Source organism: Loxodonta africana, chromosome 3 (genome assembly GCF_030014295.1).
Source record: "Loxodonta africana isolate mLoxAfr1 chromosome 3, mLoxAfr1.hap2, whole genome shotgun sequence".
Lineage (NCBI taxonomy): Eukaryota > Metazoa > Chordata > Mammalia > Proboscidea > Elephantidae > Loxodonta > Loxodonta africana.
Genome location: NC_087344.1, coordinates 51,475,728 through 51,496,985, shown reverse-complemented (window position 1 = coordinate 51,496,985; position 21,258 = coordinate 51,475,728). Strand labels below are relative to the sequence as shown.

The 21,258-nt window shown below is 42.5% G+C and overlaps 1 protein-coding gene across 1 annotated transcript in view; it reads left to right on the top strand.

Moving 5' to 3' along the window:
- Positions 1 to 1,621: 1,621 nt before the first annotated feature.
- SDHB (succinate dehydrogenase complex iron sulfur subunit B) overlaps positions 1,622 to 21,258 on the top strand; it is a 36,949-nt gene continuing 17,312 nt past the window's right edge. Inside the window, exons 1-2 of the mRNA XM_003413444.3 lie at positions 1,622 to 1,799; positions 14,437 to 14,564. Of these exons, the coding sequence (XP_003413492.1) occupies positions 1,728 to 1,799; positions 14,437 to 14,564 (200 nt within the window). The 5' untranslated portion in view covers positions 1,622 to 1,727. The remainder of the gene's footprint in view (positions 1,800 to 14,436; positions 14,565 to 21,258) is intronic.

Below are 21,258 nucleotides of genomic sequence, written 5' to 3'. Positions count from 1 at the left end.
CAGCCTCCCAAGGCAGCCACGTGCATCACAGAATCTTGAGTCAGTGGGCCCAACATTTGATAATACAGGCAAGAAAGCTATAGGCCAGAGATGACAAAGGTCATATGGCTGTGAGGGGAACATTCACAGTTCGTCCAAAGGGTTTAGGCTGTTTCTCATGGCCTCACTACACATTTCCTGTAATGAGGCCACACTAGCAATGTAGCCAAATTCCAGTGGAGGAATCCAGAATCTCAGGCCCATCTAACCAATTCGTCTAGTCTTTTTAATTTCTCCAGCGGCATCTAGATGAGCTGTGAATCTGGAAACCAAAGACCATAAAAAGGTGTCCTTCGTATGTGAAAAAACAACTGGCAGAGAGGAAAAACCATCATTCCTGGGAAACACAGGTACTTGCAAAGTTAACAACCTACATAAACGCCTGAGGTGACTGAAGACACTAAGTGACTTGGAGGACTCCAGTGCCCTGCACAAGGTAATTAAATTCCCAAAGTGAGGCAGGCTCTGAGATGACCCACTGAGGGGTCTGGAAAAACCAGTTGAGATGACAAAAATAAAGACTAAAAAAACTCTCCCACAGGAGTGTTGTGGGGATTAGGTGAGGTGATAGATCATAATGTTTGGCACATAGTGAGTGCAAACAGTTAACCCACTCAGCTACTAACTCAAAGATTGGAAAGACCTAGCAATCTGCTTCCAAAAAGAAGCCACTGAAAATCCAGTGGAGCACAGTTCTACTCAGACACAATGGGCTCGCCATCAGTAGGAATCAGCTTGATGACAACTGGTTTTGGAGTTTTTTTTAGGTGCTCAAAACAGTTTCTGACACTAAATGGCTAAGCCCCCAACGTCTAGGTGCCCTTCTCTGTGCTCACCTGTTCTACAGGACAGAGCTCACTGGATAGTAACTGCCAATTGTAATTGCCCATCTCCACCTCAGTGAGGGTAATGACTGCAGCCAGCTTGCTCACTCACTGTAACGCCCCACAGTCCAGCGCCTGGCACACGGTAGATGCTGGACGCATATTTTTAAATGAATGAATGGATGAAGGAATGACAGCTTTGCCAGTCACCTCTGAGATCACCTCAGTTCATTCACCAACCGTCCCGATTTACCCGAGAGTGGCTTCTCCGAGCCACGGAGTCTTAGTGCTAACATCTGTACACTACCAGGCAAACAGCACTGTGTCTACTACTAAAGCCACTGGCGAAAGAGAGATGTGACTGCCAAGTTTTCAGAATAAAAACCGTTACCATCAAGTCAATTACGACTCATGGCGACCCCATAGGACAGAGCAGAACTGCCCCATAGGGTCTCCGAGGACCAGCTAGTGGGTACGAACTGCGACCTTTTGGTGAGCAACCGAACGCTTAACCACTGTGCCCCCAGGACTCATTTCAGAAAGAGGGTGGTTAAAACCTGGACGGCGACTTCAAGTAATGGCTCCGCCTTCTCTTGGTCTTAGTCCCACCCACTTCTGGCCGCCTTCCCTCTTTGTTCGTCTCTTAAGGTCACCTCAGTAACGCAGAAAGCCAGGCGTCCAAATGCGCATGCTCTTCTTGGCTCTCTCCGCCTTCCCGCCTCCCGCCGCGGAAACCGGAAGTCAGCTCGCACTTGGTGGCTCCTACACGGCTAGCGGGTCCTGGTGGACGCTGGCTCGGCGCCGCGGTGTTTGGTGGGACGCGGGCGGACAGCGAAGGGGTGGGGCTCGACGTCAGGAGTCAAGATGGCAGCCGTGGTTGGAGTCTCCTTGAGGCGCTGGTTCCCGGCCACTACCCTTGGCGGAGCCTGCCTGCAGGTGAGCCGCGAGACCTCGGGAAGAGGGGAGATTTGAAGGTCACGGAGACTGCTTGGAGCTGAGGGGGCGGCAGGAGAAATAGAAGCTGGGGGGCACAGGACAAGGCCTCAGGAAGGCGGAGACCCCCTCACACCTGCAGTGATTTGGTTTTGACTTGGAGCATCCTTGTCCTGTATTCTCCTGAGTCTTGCAACGGTGGGTCAGGCGTAGGCGATATTTTAGAGATTTTTTTTTTTTTGAAGTTCAAAGAAAGGACTTGAATTGCTCAAGGTCATATGGCAAACGAGTTCCAAGGCTTTTTTCTGCCACTGTGGAAAAGGAAGACCTGCAGGAGTGTAAGGGACAGGAACTGGGAAGCGAGTTCACTCACTCCTCCAGAGTGCAAGATTGAAGACCCCGTAAAGAACAACTGGAGTGGGATTAGTAGGGAAAGGACAGGTAAATTGCCAGGGAAGGGTATGGGAAGGGAGAGATGGGGGAAATCCACTCACTCACTGAAGGATTCGGACCCCTCCCCAGCGTGGGGCTGCAGGAAAGACTGGGCTCCTTAAACCAGTGTCATCCAAAGTCACACTGGTATCCTCTCAGTGTCCCTGTCTATTAAAACGGTATAATAATAACGATCTCATACAGTTGTCAAGGAGTCACATAGGTACAGAACTTGGCGCTGTTCTTATCCATAATTCAGCGTGCAGTGACAGGTTTTCTCAAATCCCTTGTATTGTCAGGGAACTACACACTTCCTATCTGCATCCTTCCCACTTAGAAGAAGAAGGGAAATTACCATTATGTAATAAGGGACTTCGAAAAAAATAAACCCTTTGCTGTCAGGTCAGTTCCGACTCATAGCAACCCTATGGGACAGGATAGAACTGTTACATAGGGTTTCCTAGAAAAGCCGTAAATCTCTGTAGAAACAGACTGCCACATCTTTCTCCCGCAGAGCAGTTCATGGGTTCAAACCGCTCACCTTTCGGTTTAGCAGCCTAGCTTTTAACCACTGAACCAACAGAGCTCCTCGATAAGGGACTAAAACCCAGAAAACCAAACCCATTGCTGCTGAGTCAATTCCGACTCACAGCGACCCTATAGGACAGAGTAGAGCTGCCCTATAGGGTTTCCAAGGCTGTAAATCTTTAAAGGAGCAAACTGCCACATCTTTCGCCCACAGAACAGTTGGTGGGTTTGTAACCGCTGACCTTGCCAAGTGCTTAACCACTGCACCACCAGAGTTCCCTAATAAGGGACTAAGGATTTACATATCCCTTTTGAATTTCTTCTGAGCTCTTCAGCAACCCCTGTGAGGTGGGCAAGCAGGTATTCTTACCTCCTCTTTAAAGACTGGAAAACTGAGGCTCTAGAAAGAAAAATTTTTTACATACTTAAAGTATCACACCCAAGAACTGGCAGATCCAGGACCTAAACTTAGTTTTTTTAAACACAACACATGAAAAACTAGCACAGATCCTGGCACGTGTTAGGTATACAAGAAATATTAGTTCCTTTCCCCTTCTTGCACTTGTTGTTCTTAGGTGCCATCAAGTTGGCTCCAACTCATAGCGACCTTATGTATAAAATTGCCTGATCTTGTACCATCCTCGCAATGATTGCTGTGTTTGAGCCCATTATTGCAGCCACTGTGTCATTCCGTCTCTTGAGGGACTTCCTCTTTTTCGCTGATCCTCTACCAAGCATGATGCCCTTCTCCAGGGATTGGTCCACATGTCCAAAAGATGTGAGACAAAGTCTCGCCATCCTCAGTTCCAAGGAACGTTTTGGCGCTACTTCTTCCAAAACAGATTTGTGTCTTGCACTTACATGAGAACATCTCTCATCTTAAGTGCTTGCTATGGCTGCGTAACATCACATGTGGCCTGCTTTCTAATCCTGGCTCTTTCCAACATACTGTATGGGAATTTGGATAAGTCATTCACTCCTTCTGCATCAGTATTTCTGTAAGGGGGAGAGGACTGCCTACCAGAGCCTCAAGCTCATGTCCTCAGACCATTAAATTGATGATTGATAGTGACTTTGTTTGCCAATTCCTTTTATAGGTGCTAAACAAACAGTTGCGTTGTGAGAGCCCCACCAATGAGAGTGAGTTCTAAAGCTCAGGCCTCTCTTCCAAGAATGAAGTGTGGAGAAAGCTAGTTTCATAGGTCAGTGTTGTAATTCCTGGCAGGGCCATTTCAGGGCCTCCTGAGAGCAACAGAAATAAAGTCTCTCAAATAGGAGTATGCATTCAGACCCACAAAAGCCACCTCAAAAGAATCAGTAGTGAACTTGATGTATAACCTGTGTCCTAAGACTCTAGACACAGCAGGATTCACCTTCTGGATTCATTTTATGCATATAGTACGAACCACTGAACCACAATTCTGCGTTTAAGTATTTAACTGTAATATATTAACTGCTGTTCATGTTGCCTTATTTATTAATCTAAACCATGAACTCCTTCAAGGCAAGGACCACCTACTTACAGTTGTGTTTCTAATTATACTCCTAGCACTGACAGGGCTTGGGATACCAATCTGCCAGTCCAAATAATACAAGAACTAGTGATTTTGCCAGTATTGAAAAGTAGAAATTATTTTCTAAGCTATGCTAAGAGCTTGACCCTCCGATAATCTTTTGAGGTAGATATTAATATCCCCCGCCCATTTACAAAGGAGAATATAGAATCAGAGAGGTTAAGTAATTTTCCAAAGGACACACAGCTAGTAAGTGGTAGAGTCTGGATTTGAATGCAGGTCTTCCATGCTCCAGAGCTTGAGTTCCGAATATTATACAATGCCACACACACACATCAGAAACAAGCCTGCCCTTTCTGTGTTAGTCAGGCTTATCTTGGTACAGACCACCTTGCCTTTTTCCACTCCTTCCCACCTTCCTCCCCCGCCTCCAAATCTCTATCCGTTCTGTCCAGCTCCAAGCCTGCTCCTTAAAGTTTTTCTAGAGGAACAACAACCGGCCCTCAACACGATCCAGAATCCACCCCTCTTATCCTTCTCAGTCCAGCTCAGTCTGGTTGTTGATTATCTTGCTTCTTTCCTCAAATTACAAACCGTGAAGTTAATCTTACCTAAGATTTCCTAGAAATATACTCCCTGCCCTGAATACTTATTAGTCTTGTAGGTTGAGATAGGCATGCTTTTGAACGACCCTCATTTATTGTGGATTTGTAGTGTAAAATTGCTGGGCAAGCAACAAGGGAAAAAAACTCAACTTTTTTCCTACCTGCCTGCCTCTACTCATATGCCCTCTTTTCCTTCCTGTTACTTGAGAGCACTAGCAATGCTCTCCTCCCTTCACATGTGCACTAGCTCCCAGCCTTTCTCACTATTCAAGGATGCCTCTCCAATAATTCTCCTCTCCCCCCTGCATTAGTGGTTTTTTCTTCTCTATCGGATCATTATCCCCTGCACACAAGCGTGCTGTAATTTCTCCTATCTTAAAAAAACATATCTGTGAGATACCACTTCACACCCACTCAGATGGCCATTATTAAAAAATAAAACAAAAAGCATATAGCAGTTGGCAGCTCTTGACTGGAGGGGGGATGGGAAGATAGAGAGAGAGGGAAGATGGCAAAATTGGCACGAAACGAGAGACTGTAAGGGCTGACTCAATAGGGGGAGAGCAAGTGGGAGAAGGGTGTAAGATGTATGTAAACCTACGTGTGACAGACTGATTGGAATGGTAAATGTTCACTTGAAGCTTAATAAAAATTAATTAAAAAAAAAGCATATAGCAAATGTTGGGCGAGGATGTGGAGCAACTGGAACACTCTTAACATTGCTGGTGGGAATGTAAACTAGTGTAGCTGCTGTGGAAAAGGATTTGGCGGTTCTTAAAAAGTTAAATATAGAATTACCACATGACTCAGCAGTTTCACTCCTGGGTATGTATACCCAAAATAGTTGAAAGCAACAATTCAGACACGTGTACAGTTATGTTCATTCCAACGCTATTCACAATAGCCAAAATGCGGAAACGACTCAAGTGGCCATCAGCCGTTGAAGGGAATAACAAAATGTGGTATATACATACAATGGAGTGTTTTTCAGCCATAAAGAGAAATGAAGTTATGATACACACCACCCCATGGATGAACCTTGAAAATGTTGTCAGGGGCCATCGAGTTGATCCTGACTCATAGTGACCCTACGTACAACAGAACAAAACACTGCCTGGTCCTGCTCCAACCTCACAGTCGTTGCTATGTTTGAGCCCACTGTTGCTGCCACTGTGTCAGACCATCTCATTAAGGGTCTTCCTCTTTTTCACTGACCTTCTGCTTTACCAAGCATGATGTCCTTCTCTAGGGACTGGTCCTTCCTGATAACGTATCCAAAGTATGTGAGATGAAGTCTCACCATCCTCACTTCTAAGAAGCATTCTGGCTGTACTTCTTCAAAGACAGATCCGTTCATTCTTCTGGCAAAACCAAAACCAAACCCAGTGCCATCGAGTCGATTCCAACTCATAGCAACCCTATAGGACAGAGTAGGACTGCTGCATAGAGTTTCCAAGGAGTGCCTGGCAGATTTGATCGACCTTTTGGTTAGCAGCCATAGCACTTAACCACTAAGCCACCAGGGTTTCTGTTCTTCTGGCAGTCCATAGTGTATTCAGTATTCCTCACCAACACCATAATTCAAATGCGTCATTCTTCTTCAGTCTTCCTTATTTGTTGTCCAGCTCTCACATGCATGAGGCAATTGACAATACCGTGGCTTGGGTCAGATGCGCCGTAGTCCTCAGGGTGATATTTTTGCTTTTTAACGTGTTAAAGAAGTCCTTTGCAGCAGATTTGCCCAAGGCAATGCGTCTTTTGATTTCTTGACTGTTGTGCCCATGGATATTGATCGTGGATTCAAGTAAAATGAAATCTGTGACAACTTCAGTATTTTCTCCATTTATCATGTTTATTGGTCCAGTTGTGAGGATTTTTGTTTTCTTTATGTTAAGGTGTAATCCGTACTGAAGGCTGTATTTGATCTTCGTCAATAAATGCTTCAAGTCCTCTTCACTTTCAGCAAGCAAGGTTGTGTCATCTGCGTATTGCATTCTTCATATAGTCCAGCTTCTCAGATTATTTGCCCAGCATAGAGGTTGAATATGTATGGTGAAAAGATACAACCCTGACGTACACCTTACCTGATTTTAAAACACGCAGTATGCCCTCGTTCTGTTTGAACAACTGGCTCTTGGTCTCTGTACAAGTTCTGCATGAGCACAATTAAGTGTTCTGAAATTCCCACTCTTTGCAATGTTATCCTTAATTCCTTATGATCCACACAGTTAAATGCCTCTGCATAGTCGATAAAACACAGATAAACATCTTTCTGGTATTCTGTGCTTCCAGCCAAGATCCATCTGACATCAGCAGTGATGTCCCTCATTCCACATCATCTTCTGAATCCGGCTTGAATTTCTTGCAGTTCCTGTCAATGTGCTGCTGCAACTGTTTTTGATTTATCTTCAACAGAATTTTACTTGCACCTGATATTAGTGATATTGTTCAATAATTTTCACATTCCATTGGATCACCTTTCTTTGCAGTAGGCACATATATGGATCTCTTCCAGTCAGTTGGCCAGGTAGCTGTCTTCCAAATTTCTTGACAGGATGAGTGAACACTTCCAGCACTGCATCTGTTTGTTGAAATTGGTATCAGTTGGTATTCCATCAGTTCCTGGAGCCTTGTTTTTTGCCAGTGCCTTTTTCAGTGCCTACAGTACCATTGGTTCTTGATCATATGCTGCCTCCTGAAATGGCTGAACGTCAACTATTGCCCCAAACCAAAGTCCTGACACTTCTCTTCCCCCACCCCTCTAACCCCTGCACACACATCAGCTTTCTCCTCCCATCTCAGTTGATGGCAGTTCTGTCCTTCATATTGCTTTGGTCAAAAGTCTTGAAGTCATCCTTGACTCTTCTGCTCACTCCCATATCCAATTTATGAACAAATTCTGTCATTCCTATCAGGACCATAATAAAAACATTATGCTCACTGAAATAAGTCAGAAACAAAAGGACAAATGACTGTATGCTCTCACTTGCATGAAACATCTAAAATGGGCAAATCCATTGAGTCAAAAGATTAGTGGTTACCAGGGATGGTGGGTAGTGGTGGTTGTTGCTGTTAGGTGCTGTAGGGTTGGCTCTGACTCATGGCAACAACAGAACGAAACACTGCCTGGTCCTGCGCCTTTCTTATAATCGTTACGCCTTAGCTCATTGTCACGGCCACTGTGTCAGTCTATCTCATTGAGGCTCTTCCTCTGTTTCACTAACGCTCTACTTTACCAAGCATGATGTCCTTCTCCAGGGACTGGTCCCTCCTGATAACTTGTCCAAAGTATATAAGATGAAGTCTTGCCATCCTTGCTTCTAAGGAGCATTCTGGCTGTAAGGAGGGAATGTTGTTAGGTGCCGTTGAGTCAGTTCCAATTCATAGCAACCCTGTGTACAACATAGGGAATAGGGAGTTTAAGGGAAAAAAAAAAAAGAACTTAATGTTCAAAGCCATTTAAATTTAAAATATAATTCTGTGTAAATAGGGGACTTGAATTATCAGTTTAGCCTGCATATGGAATTTTTTTAAAAGTTGATTGAATTAAATGATATATATATATATATATATTTTTTTTTTTTTTAATCCAGGCACCATCCCATTTCTCTGTTCATGTTTATAGGAAAACTTCTCAAAAGAGATGTCTAAGCTCACTGTCCAAATTTTGTCTCCTCTCATTTTCTAACATATTCCAGTCAGGTTTTTCATCCTCGTCACTTCACTGTCACCTCTACTTTGTTAAATTCAGTGGTCACTTCTTAGTCAGTTCTTACTTTTCTCTCTGAAGTGTTTGTCGGTCCTGTTCACTCCCTCCTAGAAACACTTTCTTCACCTGGCATCCAGGACATCCCAGTCTCCAGGTTTTCCACCTCCCACATTGGCTGTTCCTTCTCTCTCCTTTTCCTAATTTCTCCTCATCTCCCTAAGCTATAAACACTGGGGCTCAGTCCTTAGGTCTCTTTTTCTGTGTACGTTCACTCTTCTGGGGCTTTAGTTACCTCTAACTGTATCTTAGTCACCTAGTGCTGCTATAAAAGAAATACCACAAGTGGATGGCTTTAACAGAGAAATTTATTCTCTCATAGTGTAGTAGGGTCCAAGTCCAAATTCAGGGTGCCGGCTCCAGGGGAAGGCTCTCTCTCTGTCAGCTCTGGAGGAAGGTCTTTGTCATCACCCTTCCCTTGGTCTTGGAGCATCTCAGCGCAGGAACCTCAGGTCCAAAGCACACACTGTGCTCCTGGCACTGCTTTCTTGGTGGTATGAGGTCCCCATGTCTCTCTGCTCACTTCCCTCTTTTATATCTCAGAAGAGATTGACTTAAGACACTATCTAACCTTGTAGATCTCATCACTGTAACTACCGCTAATTCATCTTATTACATCATGGTGATAGGATTTACAACACATAGATCACATCAGATGATAAAATGGTGGACAGTCATACAACACTGGGAATCATGACCCAGCCAAGTCAACAGATATCTTTGGGGGACACAATTCAATCCGTGACAACCTGTATGCTGATAACTCTCAAATTTATGTCTTCAGCCCAGGCCTTGCCCCAGATCTCCAGATTAAGATGGTTACCCAATTATGTTCTCAAAATCTCCACGTGGATGTCTAATATACATATTAAGCTTTGCTTGCCCCAAACCAACATTTTGGCACTTCTTCTCTTCCCCCACCCCTCTACCCCCTGCACACAAATTGGCTTTCTCTTCCCATCTCGGTTGATGGCACTTCCATTCTTCATATTGTTTGGGTGAAAAATTTTGGAGTCATCTTTGATTCTTTCCCTCATTCTCATAGCCAGTCTATGAGCAAATCCTGCCATTTCTTTCTTAAAATGTATCTGGAAACTAACCACTTCTCACCACCTCCATAACCACCAGCCTGGTTCAAGCCACCGTCATCTCTTAGCTGGTGACTACAATTTCTTCTTAAGACCTGGTGTCCTTGTTTTCATTTTTGTATCTGTACAGTTGATTCTCAAAACAGTAACCAAAATGATCCTTTCAAAATTTAAGTCACTCCTCTGCTCCAAACCTTTCAGGAGTTTTCCATCTTACTCAGAATGAAAGGCATAATCCTTACAAGGCCGCACATGATTTTGGCTCTTTTATTATCTTTCTGATCTTATCACCTATTCCTGTCCCTGGGGCTCATTCCATTCTCACTACACTGGCCACCTTCTTGTTCTTCAAACACATCACACCTGAAGGTCTTTGTGCTCAGTGTCTCATATGCCTGATTGGCTCCTCCCCTAGGTGTATGCTTGGCTTGCTTTCTCACCTGCGTCAGGGCTTTGCTCAGCTGTCACCTTTTCAGTGATGTATTCCCATTTAGAACTCTAGCATCCCCACTCGGGACCCCGTCCCCCTTCCTTTTTTTTCCCCTCTATTGCATTTATCACCCCCTGACATGCTATAGATGTTATTTGTGTCTCTCCCCCAGTTACTGTGTAAGCTCCTCTAGGTTGGAATATTTGTCTTATTTGTACTCGATCCCCGGAGCCTGGAACAGTCCCTGGAACATAGTAGGCACTCCACAATTATTTATTAAACAAATAAATGAATGTATGAAAGTATGTCTAGGCCAGCTATTGCCCAAGATCTTGCTGATCCTGTGAGTCGAGTAACAACTTCCGTTGTTCCTTGGATCAGCTTGGGGAAAGGAATTCTCGTTGTGCCATTTATTTTGCGCTTGCATTTTCACCACTGCTGTAGTGTCTAAAAAGTTGGGCTCTGGAGTCACATGACCTGCGTTTGAATCCTGACTCTTCTGTTTTATGATCTTGTCCTCATCTTTTAACTGAGAATAATCAGCTCTCCTGGTGGAAATGTGAAGCATATAGGGTAGCTATGCGTCAGAATCGACTTGACAGCAATGGGTTTGGTTTTTTAGTTTGGCACATAGTAAGGGCTCAGTGAACGAAAGCAGTTATTATTACTGTCATTACTGCTTGTACTTCTGCCACACCTCCTCCATAACCAATTTTTAGATTTCTCTACTCTGTGCAGCCCTCAAGATGAGCAAAGCTTCATCGCTTTTAAACCATGGCCTCTGGGCATTTTGATTTCAGTATGTTCTCCCTTCATTCTTGTTAGCTTTCCCTCGGTCCACCAAATGTATAAAATATATTTTTTACCTCAGAGTGAATTAAATTAGTTGTTTGGCGGGGGGAGGGTGACATTTTGGGGTATCCTGAAACTCATGTTGGGGTTTATTGCCTTGTCTCATTCAGTTGTGATGCACCCCTGCATGGCCTTTGTCACACACCATTCATCTAAGGCTTTTTCTTCATAATTTCCGAACATTCCTAACCTTTTTGGGAACGATAGGCATGGCCAGGTGTCTTTGTTGACTAGACATGATACAGATACTTAAGATTGGAAAGAGGTGTTGAAGTGAGGACCTGCTGCAGGTACCGTAGGCAGCTTTGACAGGCCTTTTGGGAGTGAAACTGAGCTTGATAGATCCAGGTGCGTGCTGAACACAGTACCACTAAATCAGGATGAGAACCATAGCGTTTGGGCTGAGAACGCCAAAGCATGGATTCTGTGTAAACTCCCAGTTATATTCATGTTTTGGTAAAAAAAGATTTAAAAAACTTGGAGTCACAGTTTTAAAAAGGCATTTTCCCCCTGTCACCTACCTCAGGCACAGCAGCCACCCACTTTGGAAAAGAGTTTGGCAGCTGCCTTCAAAGCTACATGTCCTGCTACACAATGCAGTATTTGCACTCTTGGGCATTTACCCCAGAGAAATGAAGGTTTATATTAACGCAAAATTCTGTGCATGAACGTGTATAGCCACTTTATTCCTAATAGGCTGGAACTGGGAACAACCCAAATGTCCTTCAGTGGGTGAATGCTTTAACAAACGGTGACACAGCCTTACCATAGGTACCACTCAGCAATGAAAAGAAACAAACTACCGATACACACGGCAACTTGGGTGAATCTCCAGGAAATTATGCTGAATGAAAAGAGCCAATACCGAAAAGTTACACATATTAGATGATTCTATTTATATAACATTCTCGAATTGACAGAACTATAGAAATGAACACAGATCAGTGATTGCTAAGGGGGTTCCTCTCTTCAGTTACTTCCTTTGCTTCCTCTTGAATACCACAAGGGGGCACTCGCCACCTGTTTCCCGTTGTGTAAAATAGGGTCCCTCTTCATGAGTCAGAGCTGACTGGACAGGAACTAGCAACCGTAAAAAATATGTTTGTAGAAATGACTTCCCTACTGTTAATTATCTTAGCCAGCTTGTGACAGGGCAAACACAGCTTTCGTCTTCACCTTCACTTTCATTTTCTTCAGTGTATTGATTAAAAAAAAAGGAAAAAAATTTGCTGGGGCGTGGATTCCGATTCGTGGTGACCCGATGTCTGTTAGAGGAGGGCTGTGCCCCATGGCATTTTCAGGGGCTGATTTTTCAGAAGTAGACCACGAGGCCTTGCTTCCAGGGTGCTCCTGGGTGGATTGGAACTTCCAGCCCTTTGATTAGCAGCCAAACTCATTAACCATTTGCACTACCCAGGGACTTACTAATATTTATATTTTCAGCTTCACTTAATTGTGGGTACTTTTTACTGTGGCATTCCTTGTAATTAGCCAATTAACCTTCAGAGTTTTTACTTTCTTTAACAGTTTATAAGGGAGTTAGCTGGCCTGGAATACAGTCTGAATTTTTCTGTATGCAAATAGAGAGTTCAGCCTATAATTGCTCTTTGGACTGACAGACAGCAATCCTCTGCCGTCCCCATAGTCTCTACCTTGTTTCTTCTGTTTAAGTGGGAAAGGGCTTCAAGGACTATGGAATGGGGCTGCTTAGCTGCTGACTTACCATTATAAGTAAATGCCATATACAGAGGGTGCTTTGGTTTTGTTTGTTAATGTCTTGATATGAGTTGCACTGTTCAGCCTTCTAAGGTACATTTAAAGTAAACTACATGTTTACATAGTCTGATGTTCAGTTTTTGCTCATGTCCTCGATTTTTCCTAACCATGAATTGAGGTCTGAACAGGGTATGCTGGGAGTTGTAATACACAACCTGTTCCATGCACTCCAGGAGTTTGGACCTAATTAAAGAGAAGACAGTACCAAGAGGAGACCTGAGCGTACTCACAGATAAACAGAATAGCGCAGCGTTTAGGAACATGAGGCCTGGAGCCCGACAGACATGGGTTCTGATCCTGACTCCTCCAGTCACCAGCTGTGTTATTGTGGGCTCATCACTTGATCCCTGAACTTCGTTTTTCTCATCTTTAAAATGAAGATCCAGTGGAGTAACTAATATAAAGCATTAATACAGTTCCTGGCAGTAATAAATAGTGACTTTAAAAATGAGTTTGGATTTATCTTTTTCAGCAAAAAGCAGCCTTTTTTCAAAAGTGTTCTTATGGAAAAACTGCTCTGGTTGAAGGACAGAGGGAAGGCAGAGGCCCGCAGCTTAACCTGACCCTCTCACAGCATCCCCTGAGGTGGCACCTGCCACATGAGCCCATTGACAGAGACCGTAAATGCTGGGAAGATATAGTAGGATCATCACAGAAAGGAGGACCCAGCTGTTAGGTCCCTAGACTTATTTGTGTTCACATACAGTAGTCTCTATTTTGTTTTCTGCCCTAGCTGGAAACCCCATCATCTCTTGTTTTGACAACTGCAGTAGCTTTCTAACTGGTTTTCCCAGATCATGTCTGACTGATCTCTGTTCTCCCTTCAAACCAGTGAGATATTTCTCAAAAAATAAAAATGATTATTTCACTCCTCAGTAAAATTTTTCTTAGCTTCTCATTGCTGTTGGGATAAAATGAAAACATAACTCTAAGTCGTTCTTGACTTCCTCATCTCTGCCACTCTTCTGTCCTTAACTCAAACCACCTGCCCTTTGCCAGGTTTCTCAGTTCCTCACAGCTGCACTGTGCTCCCCGGACTGTGCCATTAACACCTGTAACACCCACTTCCCTTTCCCCTTAATCCCTATTCATCATGCTTCAGCTTAATAACACTTTGTGAGGCCTTTGCTAACTTAAAGTCTCTGCTATATTCATCCAGGCACCCCGTACTTTCCCATAAATATCACTCTTTACACTTTATTGTAAATATTTAATTCCTCTCTTGCTCACTGGAAACCCTGGAGGTGTAGTGGTTAAGAGCTACATCTGCTAACCAAAAGTCAGCAGTTCGAATCCACCATGCACTCCTTGGAAACTCTGTGGGGCAGTTCTACTGACCTATAGGGTCGCTATGAGTCAGAATTGAGTCGACAGCTACGGGTTTGGTTGGTTTTTTTCTTGCTCAGTACAAAATAAGTTCGATGATGGCAAAGCTTTTGTCTGTTAAGTGCTGTAGCACCAGGCCCCAGCACCAGGCCTGGTATGTGGTAGATGCTTAACTGTTGTTTGTTGGAGAAATAGACTTTGTGTCTGTAATGTGTGGGTTTATACCCACTGCTGTAGTTTATAGTGCCAGCTAAATGGAAGGATTTATCTTGCATTTTTAATAATTTCTTTCTTTCCTTCTTGTGAACTTTTTAAAATTTCAGGCCTGCCGTGGGGCCCAAACAGCTGCAGCCGTAGCTCCCCGAATCAAGAAATTTGCCATCTATCGGTGGGATCCAGATAAGGCCGGAGATAAGCCTCACATGCAAACTTACGAAGTTGATCTGAATAAGTGAGTATCTCTGTGAAAGCCAGCTATTTGGTAAGTGAAGGTAAGTTCTCGATTTGATCCAAACAAAACAACAAAACAACCCAGTTGATCCGGGGACATGTTTTTCCCAGCCTTGGAAGGGTTGAAAATCTGAAGTCACCCATTGCTGCTGGAATTTGTCATCTGTTTTTAAAACAAGAAAGAGGTAGGTACCTGATTCAGAAGGATAATTCCAAGAAAAATAACTTTTATAAAATCCCTTTCCTTCCCCCAAATGAAATTTTGACAGACTTCTGGGAATACTGGTAGAGCTGCCTTTATGCATAGTATCTGAAGTCTTTTAGCACATTATCCATTTCAAAATGCTGAATGTTTTCATGGACATTTTCTGTGCCTGGACCTATGTGTTCTATAATAATAAACACCATAAACTTGGCTGGGATGGTGAAAAGACAAGGTGGGGTTAAGATGTTAAAATTATTCTGGACCTTTGTATTAGTTTTTTGTTCCTGCCATAACGAATTACCACAAACTTAGCCTAAAAAAACACAAATGTATTATCTTTCACTTCTGTAGGTCAGACGTTTGGTAGAGTCTCACCAGCCTAAAATTAGGATATCAGCAGGCTGCTTTCCTTTCTGGAGACTAGGAGTGAACCCATTTTCTACTCATTCAGGTTGCTGGCAGAATTTAGTTCCTTAGGAATGTAGGACCAAGGGCCCCGATTCCCTGCTGGCACCAAACTGAAGGCTGTTGCCATTGTCTTGAGGCTGCCGCCTCCCCCAGCTTGCTGCCCGCTTCCTCCATCTTAGAAGCCAGCAACAGCAGGTTGAGTCCTTTACATCACATTGCTCTGAACCACTCTCATTCCATAGCCACATTTCCCTCTGACCACAGCCAGGAAAGAGCCTCTGCTTTTAATATTTGTGTGATTATGTTGAGGTCACCCAAATAGTCCAGGATACTGTCCCCATCCCAAGGTCCTTAGCCTTAATCACATCTGCAAGTTCTCTTTTGTCCTGTATTCACAGGATCCAGAGATTAGGACATGGACATCTTTGGGGGGGCCATTATTCTGCCTGCCACAGCCTATAATTCTAATTTTTCATAATATTGATGAGAGACTACAGCTTTTCATTGGGAGAACTAACTTGATAGTGTTCCTAACTTCTGCACTGCAGAAAGCCTTTTATTTACTATGTTACTAATGTATCATTGTGATATTTAACAATAATACATTTTTCCTAACATGTATAGAATATGCATTACAGTGTGATCTTTGAGAATGGCGTCTAGTAATCTGTCCTCAGCTCAGACCTGTCCAGCATTATTATCAGTGACTTATATAAAAAGCATACTTAGCAAATTGATGTATGACATAAACCTGAAAGAATGACAAATACAAGGCGTATAATCGTAAGGGCAGATAGAATTCTAGAATCCAACCAAGATGAAGCTATCTTATGGCAGTAAATCTGTGAGTTCTCCATTTAAGGTGAAAATTCGATGCTCACATATACAACAAAGGAGACTTAATTTGATGGCAAGCCACGTGTAAAAGACCGGGGGGTGGGGTCCTTGACTGCAGTCACATGATGAGCCAGCAGTGCTTTAAAAACATGCCTGTACACAAACATATACATAAGTAAATCCATGCCATCCTAGAATGCTTTAATAAAAGTATAATATTTAGATTATGGGAAAAAGTGACCTCTCTGTAGTCAGACTCTTAAGAGTTAGGAAAGATCTGAGCGAGCATCTATGTAGAGTCTTTTGTAGATCAAAAAGCTCAGCAAAATAGAACCTGGAGTGAGGATCCAAAAAATATATCTTGGGAGAAATGTTGAATGATGATTAGCCAGTAGAAGACTGACTTCAGATATATAAAGAATATGTGGAAGAGAGAATACAAAGACTTACCTGTATCTGCTTAGCTCTGGAGAAGTATGAATCATAGATAGAAGTTACAGAGAAGCAGATATTAATTTAATTTATCTGCTTAATTTAACAAGGAAGTACATTCCCTCCTAAGTAAAAAATGGAGCCCCAGTGGCACAGTGCTTAACAGTTTAGCTGCTAACCAAAAGGTTGGCAGTTTGAATCCAACAGCCACTCCTCGGAAAGCTTATGGGGCAGTTCTCCTCTGTCCTGTAGGGTCGCTATGAGTCGGAGTCCCCTCGACAGCAATGGGTTTTGTTTTTGTTTTTTTAAGTAAAAATTAAAAATCTCCCTTTTCCGTTCTAAATTTCAAACCAGGGCGTCAAGCTGGTCTGTTCTAGTTCAAACCCCTGCTGAGAATTTGCATTTCTACCCCAGATATATTGCATCACAGTCTATTGCTTGACAAGATCCCCAAGTGATTCTTATGTTTAATAAATTTTAAGAACCACTGCTCTACTAGTGGTTCTTAGAATTAGTCCCTAACCAGCAGCATTAGCATCGCCTGGGAACTTGTTAGAAATGTGAATTTTCTGCAGGAGTTTGAAGCCAGGTATCAAACATCAGATCTCTAGAAGTTTCTCAGGAATTCCACATGTAGAAAAGGGGAGAGGAGAATCTAGTGAGCTAGGCTCTAGCCTCCCACTGTTCCACCCTACCACCCACAATACAACCAGAACTGTTCTCTATTTTATTTGTAAAGGACTAAACATTTTATTTCATTTGAACAGAAGCTTACGTAGCACCAAAAAGAGCATGAAAACCACTAGTATGCTTTTTTGGACTTTCTGTGTCAACACATAAACCTGTTGCCATAGAGTCGATTCCAACCATAGCGACCCTATAGGACAGAGTAGAACTGCCCCATAGAGTTTCCAAGGAGTGCCTGGTGGATTTGAACTGCCTACCTTTTGGTTAACAGCTGTAGCACTTAACCACTAGGCTACCAGGGTTTCTATGTGTCAACACATAGATGTTATTAATAAGGTAGAATTAATTGATGTATGTATACTTTGTCCTCTACTATACCTTCTTCTCAAATAGACAAAATTATCAAATACTCAGCAACCAAAAACACTTAGTAAAATTCAAAGAAATGGAAATAGTACAGGCCACTAAACTAAAAATTTATATTAAAAATATAAACAAAAGACCTCAACTAATTGGGAATTAAAAAGCATTCTTCAAAATAACTGTTTGACCAAGGAGAGTATAAAAAATATCATTAGCTCTTTAGAAAGTGAAAACATTGCAAATCAAAACTTATAGACTGTATCTAAAACTAGAAACATTAAATTCATAACCCTTGTTCTTAATGATAAAAAAATTGAGAGAATGTTTGGGTTCACTTCCAGTAATTGCAGTGTAGCCTCATCAGATTGACCCTTCCATAAATAAATATAAACAACTCCGGACAAAATAGAGGAAACGACTACCTGAAGGCACTGGGAAGCGACCGAGAGTAGGCAGATACTGGCGGGGAGTTGACACTTGGAAGCATGGTGTCTCGTTAGATGAGTAAACTGTTCAGGCCTGAGGGCAGGCCCCCTTTGGTGTAGGAGGTGCAAGGGCTAAAACTTGGATGGAAAACCGCAGTCTTACTATCTTGAATAACCTAGAGAATACATTTTGGGGCTACCATTGCAACTGGAAATTGAGGGAAAAAATCTTAGAACCGCAAAAGGGGAGCCCAAATGTTGTTTATGAATTCTACCCAAATCTTGAGTTCAGCCATATTTATTACCTGCTAGAACAAAAAAGTCAACACTCTTCAGAGGACCGTGATACAATCTAGAGTTTCTGTGTCATGTAACATACCATGACCATCATACATCCTGAAGTCACTAGTCATATGAAGAAACACTGAAGTACGGCCCATACTCAAGTAAAAAAGACTGTTAGTAGAGACTGACCCTGAGGTGACCCAGTTGTTGGAATTAGCAGATAAGGATGGTAAAGCAGTCACTGTAACTATACTCAAAGATGGAGGAAAATGTGCTCGTAACGAGATAGGAGGTAACCAGCAGAGAAATGGAAATTATTAAAAGACGGATCAGATGGAAAATCTAGAACTGAAAAACACAATATCTGAAATAAATAATTCATTGGATGGGCTTCACAGATTACAAATGACAGAAGGAGGATTCAGTGAACTTAAAGATAGACCAATAGAATGACCCGTTCAAAAGAGAAGAAAAGATTTTTAAAAAAGATTTTTCAATGATGTATGGAATAGTATCAGAAGGTCTAAAATACATGTAATTGAAGTGCAGTGGAAGAATAGGGCAGAAAATATATTTGAAGAACTAAGGGCCAAAAATTTCCCAAGCTTTATGAAAGATACAATCTACATATCCAAGAAGCTTAGTGAACCCCAAGCAGGATAAATACAAAGAAAACTACACCCGGGCACATCATAGTCAAATTGCTGAAGATCAGAGATAAAGTCTTGAAAGCAGCCAGTGAAAAATAACACATTACATAAAGGTGAACAAAAATATGCATGATCTCTGGCTTCTGATAAGAAACTCAAGGCCAAAAGACAAGGAAAAGGCATCTTTAATGTGTTTAAAGGAAAACAATGACTGCCCAGAATTCCGTGTCCAGTAAAAAGATCCTTCAGGATGAAGACGTTCTCAGAAAAACCAAAAGTGAGAGAATTTACAGCCGGAAAACTTGTGCTACATGAAATGCTACAAGTTATTCAGGCTGAAGAAAAACAATACCAGGTAGAAACTCACCTCTTCGAGAAGAACAGAAATGGTAAATATGTGAGTTCTTCCCTAGCTACTGGTGCTGTAGCACAAATACCACAGGTGTGTGGCTTTAAAGAACAAAATTTATTTTCTCACAAGTGGTGACACCTGTGCCATCACACCACTGCCCCATGTGTACCAGAACACTCAGAGTGATCTGAGTTAGGGGACTATGGGTGATCGATTGTTATGCACTGTACCACATTTTCTGTAATGGTTATATATTATTTATTATTAAGTAATCATTTAAAGCTATTTACTTTCTAGACCTCGAATATATCCCACCTGAATTTAGAGACCAACTCAAGAACAGATTTGATGCATTGAACACTAATGACTGAAGACCAGACAAGTTGTGGAATGACATCAAGGACATCATACATGAAGAAAGCAAAGGATCATTAAAAACACAGGAAAGAAAGAAAAGACCAAAATGGATGTCAGAAGAGACTCTGAAACTTGTTTTTGAACAAAGCAAAAGGAAGAAATGATGAAGTAAAAGAGCCGAACAGAAGATTTCAAAGGGCTGCTAAGGAAGACAGTAAAGTATCATAATGAAACGTGCAAAGACTTGGAGTTAGCAAATCAAAAGGGAAGAAGATGCTTGGCATTTCTCAAGCTGAAAGAAATTAAAAAATTCAAGCCTTGAGTTGCAATATTGAAGGATTCTACTGGGAAAATATTAAGAAGCAGGAAGCATCAAAAGAAGATGGAAGGAATACACAGTCACTATACCAAAAAGAATTAGTCATCGTTCAACCATTTCAGGAGGTAACATGATCAAGAGCCAATGGTACTGAAGGAAGAAGTCCAAGCTGCACTGAAGGCATTGGTGAAAAACAAGGCTTCAGGAATTGACACAATGTCAAATGAGATATTTTAGCAAACGGATGTAGTGCTGGAAGTGCCCACTCGTCTATGCCAAGAAATTTGGAAGGCAGCTACCTGGCAACCAGCTGGAAGAGATCCACATTTGTGTCCATTCCAAAGAAAGGTGACCCAAAAGAATGCAGAAATTGTCGAATAATATCATTAATATCACACACAAGTAAAATTATGCTGAAGATTATTCAGAAGTGGTTGCAGCAGTACATCGACAAGGAACTGCGACAAATTCAAGCCAGATTCAGAAGAGGACCTGGAACAAGGGATATCATTGCTGATGTCAGAAGGATCTTGGCTGAAAAGCAGAGAATACCAAAAAGATGTTTACCTGTGTTTTTTTGACTATGCAAAGGCATTCGACTGTGTGGATCATAACAAATTATGAATAACATTGCAGAGAATGAGAATGCCAGACCACTTAATTGTGCTCATGAGGAACCTGCACATAGACGAGGTAGTCATTCAGATAGAACAAGGGGATGCTGAGTGGTTGCTATGTGATTAATTAATTTTGTGTGTGGCCTTTATAGCCATGGTCTTGTAACTCCCACCTAGGTGATTAGGCGGGACTGTGTGATAGGGTAATTGCAGTTCACCAAGGGGATTGGTCAGTTTTGCCTTAAAAGAGAGCCAATTCCAGAGCAGGGAGAAGGATCCTACCATCACCAAGGAAGAACAGCCAGGAGCAGAGAGCACATCCTTTGGACCCAGCGTCCCTGTGCTGAGAAGATTCTTTAAGTAGGAGACGAGAGAGAGAGAGAGAGAGCAAGCTGTAACCCTGAAGACAGAGAGAAAGCTCAGTACCTTTGGGCAGAGGCCTAGAGCCAGGGAGAGGCATGCCTGCGAGCATGGCTGGAAGGAGGTTATCCTGATGGAAGAATGTATCCTTGAGTGTTCCTGAGCCTGAATTGTAACCTGTTATTTCCGTAATAAACCCCATAACCGTGAATATTGTCTGTGAGTTCCATGAGGCCATTGCAGTGAGTTATGGAATCCAGCAGAAAAGTAGAGAGTACTGTGGGGGGAGCGGTTGGTGTCAGAATTGGTAAAGAGGGCAGAGAAAGGAGGCATGTCTGACCTCTGCCTCATAGGAATCAGCCTTGGGCTGTTAGTCTTGGTTCTCCTTCCCCCTTGTG